The 9,040-nt window shown below is 48.7% G+C and overlaps 6 protein-coding genes across 6 annotated transcripts in view; 2 read left to right on the plus strand and 4 right to left on the minus strand.

Annotated features, from left to right (window-relative positions):
* Positions 1-274: 274 nt before the first annotated feature.
* PPTG_22018 (hypothetical protein) lies at positions 275-382 on the plus strand (the record flags this gene model as incomplete). The annotated part of the gene is made up of 1 exon (XM_008901625.1): positions 275-382. The coding sequence occupies one exon, from the start codon at positions 275-277 to the stop codon at positions 380-382; it is 108 nt and encodes a 35-aa protein (XP_008899873.1).
* A 363-nt stretch (positions 383-745) lies between these two features.
* On the minus strand, positions 746-1,000 carry PPTG_22019 (hypothetical protein; the record flags this gene model as incomplete). Its single annotated transcript, XM_008901626.1, has 1 exon — positions 746-1,000. One exon carries the CDS (start codon positions 998-1,000, stop codon positions 746-748), a length of 255 nt encoding a protein of 84 aa, XP_008899874.1.
* An 83-nt stretch (positions 1,001-1,083) lies between these two features.
* On the minus strand, positions 1,084-3,029 carry PPTG_07102 (hypothetical protein; the record flags this gene model as incomplete). Its single annotated transcript, XM_008901269.1, has 3 exons — positions 1,084-1,493; positions 2,136-2,236; positions 2,434-3,029. 3 exons carry the CDS (start codon positions 3,027-3,029, stop codon positions 1,084-1,086), a joined length of 1,107 nt encoding a protein of 368 aa, XP_008899517.1.
* Positions 3,030-3,815: 786 nt separating this feature from the next.
* PPTG_22020 (hypothetical protein) lies at positions 3,816-4,705 on the minus strand (the record flags this gene model as incomplete). The annotated part of the gene is made up of 3 exons (XM_008901627.1): positions 3,816-3,895; positions 4,111-4,137; positions 4,480-4,705. The coding sequence occupies 3 exons, from the start codon at positions 4,703-4,705 to the stop codon at positions 3,816-3,818; spliced, it is 333 nt and encodes a 110-aa protein (XP_008899875.1).
* Positions 4,706-4,742: 37 nt separating this feature from the next.
* PPTG_07103 (hypothetical protein) lies at positions 4,743-6,435 on the minus strand (the record flags this gene model as incomplete). The annotated part of the gene is made up of 3 exons (XM_008901270.1): positions 4,743-5,275; positions 5,488-6,153; positions 6,257-6,435. 3 exons carry the CDS (start codon positions 6,433-6,435, stop codon positions 5,107-5,109), a joined length of 1,014 nt encoding a protein of 337 aa, XP_008899518.1. The 3' UTR covers positions 4,743-5,106.
* A 1,282-nt stretch (positions 6,436-7,717) lies between these two features.
* Positions 7,718-9,040, plus strand: part of PPTG_22021 (hypothetical protein) — a gene marked incomplete at both ends in the record, with an annotated part of 1,996 nt that continues 673 nt past the window's right edge. The window contains one exon of the mRNA XM_008901628.1: positions 7,718-8,852. Within this exon, the coding sequence (XP_008899876.1) occupies positions 7,718-8,852 (1,135 nt within the window). The remainder of the gene's footprint in view (positions 8,853-9,040) is intronic.

The following is a 9,040-nucleotide window of genomic DNA, read 5'->3' on the forward strand; positions in this document are numbered from 1 at the left end:
CAAAAATGGCGTTTGGAAGTTGACGAAGACAAACTTTGCGCATAATCATGCCAAAGATGTTGGATTTACTCGAACGCATTGCGTTGAAGATGCAATTCCTCGCCCATCGACGGCTATTCGGAATACTACACAAGACATTCAACATCTCACAACTCTGGTTATGAGAGATTTGCTACCAATGCCCGTTAGATCTTCGGCATCCTGAGATGGAAGATCGATTCGTGAGTTTCTCAAATCCCGTAGTTTCACAATTTCAAGCAGCGCTATCTCTTGGATGAAGATGGACATTGACGAAAGGCTCCGCGGAGACGTCATCGAAAGTTACCAGAAACTAGAGGCGTATTTCAAGTTGATGGAGGAGAAAAACCCCAATCCTACTTAAAAGTCGGATTAGAATGGTTTGGTGAGACCAAAAAGTGGTCTCACCAAGCAATTCACCTTGATTAAACTTTAGTGCGCGACTTTATATGTCGGTTTTGGCTAACTCATGCCCATCTAATGACTAAATTAATCTGTAGCTAGTTTAATATGCATTGTTAAGCTTTGCATGGTGATCGAAACGACGTGAAAGCGCACTCAATGAGGAAAAACTACGAGATCACCTTCACAATCCACATGATTATCACTAGAATCACAAACAAGAATGGTGTGCGCCATAAGGTTGGATTTGATGCGTTTTGTGGATTGACATTCACATTATTAATTATTTTGCTTACGATAGTGTGACGACGGGAATTGATGCAAACTAATGCACGTCTTCCATGACGTTCATGCCTACTTGGGTGGACAGTGATGACTGGAACGTCGCTAAAGCAACGTTGCTGAGGTGATTGAGTCGTTTTTCTTCATTGAGTGCGTTAGCAGGTGGTTTGGACCACGCTGCAAGCTCGGGGGTAAAAGGGGTTAGTGTTGAGAAAGCGTGTCTGGACGTTACTCGAGATACTAGCAGGTATGTCTGTTGTGGCTTGTTCACGACTCGTTGCGTCGACTTCCAGTCCATGACGACCATTGATTGAAGTGTTTCTCCCTAACCTTTGTACACGGTCGAACCGACGGCGCATACAAAAGGGAGCTGTTGGGGTTTCACAGTGACCGACCGTCCGGCGCTTTTGGTAGCGTGATGATTGACTTCATGTATGCTTCGGTGATGAAAAACACGGGAAACAACTCTGGATCAATTCCTGGACGGATCGCAGTCGCTCGCGGTCGCGGCACACGCAGCATAGCGTAGTCCGGTGAGTGACTGGGTAGCTGGACGATCGTGTTCGACGCGCCATCGCGCATGAGGCGAAAGTGAGTGTTAGTGGGAAAATGCACGAATTCAAGATTGACCAGTGTGCCGTTGGCAATACCTTTCGCGGTTGCGACGTTCTGCGTGACTTGGATGGACATACCGTCGAGAAGGTCAAGATAGAGCGCCATTCGCCCAAAGCGATTGTCGGGAAGACTCATGACATACCGAAGATCACTTTGACTGAGTCCATTGAGAGCGCCTTTAAAATTGGCGATGACACGAACAGGAAAAATATTAGTGTGGAGGATTGTCGCGGTCTTTGCCACAAACGCGTTATTGATAGCTAAGCGAGTAGCGTTTTACGGGGTGACAAATACTGCATCAGACACCATTTCGTCTCGCTGTGTCACTGACAAAGCTTCCGTATTCTCTAGCGATCCAACTACTCGACTGTTAATGAGATTGATAAATTCGGGAGTCCATTGCCTAAGCCGAGCGAGACGGCAACCAGCAACCCACTCAGCGTCATGTTGGAAGCGGTGGGACTCTTAGAGGACCACAACAGTTGTGAACTTTCTCCACAGCTCGAACCCTTCAATATCAACGGTCTTCATTTTGCCCTTGGAAGTTGGCTTAATATAGATGGCATCAGCCTTCACAGGTGGCATTTGCAAGAAATCGCCAACAATAATGAAATGAAAACCACCAAACGGTACGTTGAGAATGTGCATGTATCGCCGCAACAATTTGTCCAATCACAATAACTCCGCGTTGCTCACCATGGAGACCTCGTCAATGACTAGAAGATCAAGCGGTGAGAAGTGCTTGGCATTGATGGCATGTTGCAAATGCATCATAAAACTTGCAAGGGTACGTCCACCAATTAGTGTAGCTGCCTTACCTGTTAATGCCGTTTTCACAATAGATGCATCGCGGTGCCAACTAGCACAGAACGCGTCAACTGCTTCAATGAAACGGCTTTTGCCGGTCCCACCAGCAACCCTAGGAACAGCAATAGCTGGTCGACCCGGAAGCGAGCCTCGAATTTGTCGGCGCAATATCCGTAGCTGTTTCCGTGGAGCCCACCGACTTCTTGGCCCAGGAATCGTCAAAGAAGTGAGATTGCGATGAGCGCGAATGCGCTATATTAACGTTGATTGAGAGTGAATGCTCGAGCGACTTCTTCTATCGCAGCATACGGTGCAACAGCAGGCGGTGATTGCATCAATGGCAGTGTCGGTGATTCTGTCAGCGGCTCTGAAGGTGATAATCGTTCATGGACACCTTGTAGCGTATTAGTAATGAGTTCGATAACTTGAGTGGGACACTCGCTGTGAAAACTATCCAAGCGCTGTGGTTGGAATTCGTCATTTGATGTGTCTTTCACATATTGCTGCAGTTCAGTGATCGAAAACTTTAACGCCAATTGGGAGCAGTGTAAATCGACGACCGTATCCACCGTCGTCTGCGCTGCTACGCTCAATAAATCCTCGTATTTTTCATTGAAAACGGACGAACCTGAATTTGGAAAGACAGGTAAACTGGACTCGACACGTTCATCGTCGTTTTGAATATTGGCATCGAAAAGATTGCAAAAAGTATCGGATCCAGTGCCAACTAGACCTGCCACTTCAGATGCACCACCACGATCGAGTGCGTCATAGACGTCCTCATGTGTTCCGACGAGCTCGTCGTAATCGGTAGCATTTTCAATAGCAAAATCTGCATCATTACTCGATTGGCTGCAATCCCTTGCTTGTTTGGCCGCGCGAGAATAGTCGTCCATGTTTGACATGATTTCACGGGTAAAGCTTGTGCGCGTGGGCTCCCACTCGACGAACGCCTCTATCCATTTAGCACTATCTGTTGCGTCGGTGACAAGGTTTTCAATTGTACGGAAATGGTTTAAACAACACCAATGCACATTGACTTCGGATCACAACGAATTCAAATGGGGACTCAGAATCCAAGAAAGGCATTTTTACACCAGCCACAACTGGACCAACTTCATCCATGTGCGTACCGACGCAGTATGAGTTGTAAAGCGGATGATCCTGCAAGAAAAATACCTCCTCGGCTGTTGACAGAGTTTGTTTGCGCCAGAAATGTTTTGCCACGTAGTCGTACAGACAAACCTCACAAGATCGCAGGAGTGCGTCCCATTTTCAACAAGCTCGTGTAAGACGTTTCTCAATGGGAGTGTGGCACACGGTGTACTTACATATGCGCAAGACCCACGTAGCAGATACAAAGCTGCGAGCGGTCCGGCGATTTCGCGACGATTTGTGATTCCATATACAAGAGACGCCACACGTCTGCGGCCACGTGCAGCTCGATCAAAGTTACCAGTCTCTTAGTCTAGCGCTTCGCGTAACTGACGTCTCTTAAACGCAGCGAGAGCGACAGCTCTGATTGAGTCGACTTGCTCCTGTAATTTTGTTACATACTTGGTCGCGTAGTAAATCCGTAGCAATCGCCGATCATCACTTGAATGTCGTGATTAGACTTGAAAGTCAACATCATCTCGCGATTAAACCCACTCACAAACTCGAAAGGCGCTCGTCGAGCAAGCGCAACACCATCACTCGAGCACGATGTCTGCGCAATTCTGGCTCGTGGAAACCCATACCGACACCTCCCAGGCACAGAACAACGACTCTTCTTAAAACAGCTCCCGGTATGCGACTATCAATGCAAATTCAACATAAAGACTAGAACCGAAACCGCGAACGAAACCGCCCGAACCATCCACCGATCATCATCAACTCCTGGAGGAAGCATCATGACCAATCGCCCGACATCATCCTCGCGAAATGCATCATCTTCTCGTCGCTCAAGCCGAATTGGTGTCCGATTCAAGTCTCGCAAATACTCACCATGCGCGGCATCTTCTCCGTCCGTCTCTGTCGTGCACAAATACATATCACGACGGTAAATAGCCGCTTTTGCGGCGGCAACACTACCTCGACACTGTGCCTGTAATTGGATTTCCTCTTCTAACTCATTTGATGCGTACGGCCGCATCGGAGGTGGTCACGACGATGGTCGATGCTGTAACAGCAAGCATCGAATAACGCGTTGAGAGCTCAAGACTTTGCTACACCCAGAACAACGAAGTAGGCCCGGCTCTCCACGTGGGTGTCCAAGCTGCTTCTTTGGCCTTTCATAAGCTTCCGAAGGGATAGGCAGCTCTTCTAAGTCTGCATAAGAATGACCACAGAAGACACAAGACGAGTCTGACACACTCAGTGGCATCGACGTCGAAACAATGATGTCTGTGAACGCCTCGATGTCTCGATAGTATTGGTCCCCATACACACCGACAGCTCGGTTGAACGCGTCGCTGTTTGGTGGTGCATCAGCGAGCCAAATCAAGAAATGTGCGTGCAACGTGCCACCTCCCTGAGTTTCAATCATCCCAAAATATGCTTTAACATCGCCGAAGAGGCCATCGAATGGTTTATTCTTCATGTGCTTTGGCTAGACACCAAGCACATGCTCAATGAACGCTTCCATATGCCGCATGAACAATTTAGCTGACACGATGTCATTACCCATACTAGTACTGTGCAGCGCAGACTTTCCAGGCATTTCAGACAACGCTGCGTCAAATAGGGTGTCGACAGATGTAACACCACAGTATTGTGCCATGACAAACGAGTCGGCCACGTTCGGTGTTAGCGTCACGAAAAGCGCTGGCTGGTCAAATCTCATCTGATACGCAAATGCTCGCCGTCGACATTGTGCTCTCTCGGCATCGCTACCCCATATCGAACTTCCACTGAGTTCGACTGTCTTAAGAAAATCGGTTGCGCTGGATTCATCGTCGCGCGCTGACGTCGTGCGTCCTTGCCGCCGCAGCTCTTTCTCGCTCAGCGCTTTACAAGCGCATCTTGCGTGATATCACTGTATGGCTCAAACAGAACAGGATGTCGCTGACTCTTCAACGAAAGTTGCGTGTACATCTTCTGGACTGATATATAGTCAAAGCTTGGAAGCATGACCAACTCGTCCTCTGCAAACTTCAGCGTGCTCACTTCACTATAATAACGAATGCATGCGTCAAATGACACCGGAATATGCCGCTGCTCACCAGGATGGCCTCTTCCATACGGGAATAAATGTGGAAACATTCGTGCGAATAACGTATTGTCGTTCTGAGCAAATTGGCTAGAATGCCGAACGAGAAACTGAGGGTGCACCACACTTTGACTCGTATTCCCGGACACGACATGTCCATCTTGCGTGCTCACCTCATGATCATCCGAAATAAAACGACTCCAGGCTCGACAATGTCACTCTTGACACTACAAACGTCGTTGTCAGATACGCCACCAACGCGATCGTGGTCAGCATCCAATTCTGACACTTCAACATCAGCATTAACGTCTTCATAAATCAATGTTTCAGCAATTGCCTCCAGGGAAACCTCTGAACAATCCACCGTAACCATTTCGTACAACCCATTATGTTGCCGGTAAAACTTCAGTACATCATCAACGACTTGGCGGCGAACGCGATGCATTTGACGGACCGAAGCCTGTAGCTCAGTCGTAAACGGACCAGCAAACACCACACGATACGATGTAATATCGTCTACTGGAATTGGTAGCAGCGTTGCTGGCGGACCTGGCGTGGCGTCAAACACCAGGCAGTGAGAGCGAATTGAACGGTGTGAACGACCACGCATCACACGTGTGACCGCAACGAGCGACACCATCTGCGTCATTAATCGTTCAGGTAGTGTAATATCAGCAAGGCGACTGGGTAACGTGCCCACATAGAACCCATTCTTGATCGAGAATTTGGGAATTAATCCCTTCACCAGACTATCATCACACTCGCCACAAATATTCAAATCACCGTCGGGACGTACCCCACGCTTCGACAACAGCACACCGTTCAGAGTCAAGCTCAAACTAGAACAATCATATTCATCAACAAGTTCTTGTGCCAACCCTCGCCGGTGATCGAAAGTAATTTATGAAATTGTTGTAAGCTATCACAATCCGAGACGCCTACCACGCGACACATCGATAGCAATTTTGTGCGATCACAAACAGCACAAACAACTTCATCAAGTCCCACTGCTCCAAGTGCCAGTCGAAGACGTCATAGACTACGGCATTTCGACGCAGGCGAAACTGAACGCAGCCTCGGAATCCACCATCTCCCCACACTCGATGTCGCTCTTCAGGCATTACAACATTATCATTTCTTCTCGCTGCTGAAATTTTACGAGCGCGTGCTGACGATTTAGATCACGCTGTCGCCGAAGGCGTTCTTCTCTTGTTTCCGAGGATTCACACGCGCGTGATCACTGGACTGCTAGCCTATTGCGGTTACGCCGCTCTTCGATATTGACATTCACCCTACTTCTTCGTTCACGTTGCCGCCGAAGGCGCTCTGCTTTAGCTTCTGGTGATACACAAGCGCGTGATCGTTGGACTGCCAACCGATTACGCTCACGCCGCTCTTCCGCGCTAAGAACCATCGCAAATCTTGACACAATAATAAGAACTCAAATACTTTACATGGTTGACAATTACAATATACTCGATAACTTACCATTTTATAGAATAATACGCAGCACTTGCTCGCTCTAAAAAATGGTTCCATGTTATATATATATATATATATAAATATAAATATATATATATATATATTATGCAAACAGACCGCTCGATACGGGAAATACCGTCCTCAGCTTCCAGCTTAACTTCAAATTGGCTCGAACAGACTTTGGCGCCTGAGTGACGTCGACTTGGGGACTCTCTCGAAACAGATAAGGGTGATTGCACAGTCCTAAGCTGGTTACCGTACCAATATTTTGGCTAGGGGAAGTCCATTAGAATTTCACCACGCTTCAAGCGTATTGCTTAAAGCCACCTTTACGCTCAGATTCAACGTTTTATTCATCTCAACCTCCGCCAAACCGACATGGCAGGAAGTCATTACTACGTCAAGAACTCCGAGCCTCGCCGTGTGACCTTGACGCCTGGTTTGACCTGCTCCAACGCCGACGTGATGACCAGCAGTGGCCAAGAGTGCTCATTGCGCAACAATTCTGTGTATGTCTTCACCGGCGAGTACACGAGGTAAACCAACAGCGAGCTCAGCATCATTCCCAATGCGTTAACAACGCTATGTATGCTAACCACGAGTTACTCCAAAAACCTTCGTCAACAAGTATAAATTCTGCACCATCTCCTGGTACTGCAGTTATAGTACCTACTCCGTCTCCACCTTCTACAACAATGTGAACATGTCCAAACCTTTGGACATCCCATTTCAAGTCACTGTCTGGTGGGTTTTGAAACGTGCCAAGACCCGAAGTGGTCGAAGAGCAACGGCAAAACGTCGGTTTCCCGATCGCGGTAGAGGTAGAGAAATAGGCTAGGCATTTCGAAAGCCTCTCGGTAGCGCTTAAGCCCTCAACCGACACGTCAAGAAACCGCTCAGCCCGCCCTTTTGCTTCTCAGTATGGCGGCTTCTACGGTCTTTGCCTTTTTCAAGCCAAACGCACTCGCGACTAACGGCTACGCTTACGGCTCGGCTGTCCTACCTGCTTCAGACCAAGTGGATGTCTCGGTGACGAGGATTTCGAGCGGGCGATGGGCTTCTTTAGATGCGTTCGAGTGCGACCGTTCTTCGGACGAGGTGAAACAACGGGCGGTGAGCAAGGAGGAAGCGCTGAGCGGAATTGGGACGTACGTGGGTAGCTGTGTATGTGTTGCAAAAGTGTCCCCTCGCTCTCCAAAAGCTTGGGAGTATGGAGTTGTCACGGGCTACACTTGGGTTCAAGAGCGTTTGGCAGGGGAACTGTTTGTCTGCTTCGGCGACGAAAGCGACAGTGTGCCTTTCAACCCCAATGAACTACAGGATCTTGCGGTGCCAAGCTACGCTTTGAGACCGTGCCATCGGGCGCCTGTTGCTGATGTTATGGGAGCAGAAATGCGCCAGCGGTATTTGGTTGCGCTAAATAACTTCGCTGGCTCGGGGTCTCGTGCATCGCGAAATTCATCATCGATTTTACGCAAAATTGACGCCCCCGACATTGACGAGTCGCAGCTAATTCCTTTATTCAATGTGGCGGCAGGTAAAGTGGAGTTTGTGTCGATTAAATATGCCTTGGACTTTTCGTACTATAACGACGGAAAACGACGGGCTCCTGCCACGGTCAGGCTCGGTGATACTATTTTCGATGAACCAGCAGCAATTACATCGGGCCGTGACGAGACCGCGCAGTCTGCGGAGGACCCCAGGGTCTTGGCAGGCCAGCTGAGTGACTCAGACGAAAGCGATGGTGACGAGGACAAGGCACCACCACCGGCTGCGGTTGGTCTACTACAGACCCGAAAGCGCGAGCGTGACGTTCCTAATCAAGTGGATGAAGACCTAGTGTCATTGAAACAGCTCCGTGTTTCTTATTCCGGGAATCCATCGATGTTGCGAAGTATCGACCAAGTAATTGCTTTACGAGAGTCTCCCCTATCGGCGGGTAGCGGTAGTGCCATGGTTTCTTACAGTGGTTCGACATACAGTACCTCAACTTCAAGCAAGGCTCAATTCCAGCCTTCGTCGCTTCAGCGCGTGATCCACGGTCAACTTGTTAACGGTACGTATGCTTCCATGGAGCCCCAATTATTGCTTGCGACCTTGCAGATTCAGCACGAATTGTTTGCGTTTTTGCCACACCCGGCTATCTTCCGCGCCTTCTACAGTTGGGATTTTGGACTTCGCGGTCTCTCGCTTATGCATTTCGCACCTGTTGCCGGAGGAAGCAAGAGGATTTCGACGCACAAC

Source organism: Phytophthora parasitica (assembly GCF_000247585.1).
Source record: "Phytophthora parasitica INRA-310 unplaced genomic scaffold supercont2.11, whole genome shotgun sequence".
Taxonomy (NCBI): domain Eukaryota; phylum Oomycota; class Peronosporomycetes; order Peronosporales; family Peronosporaceae; genus Phytophthora; species Phytophthora nicotianae.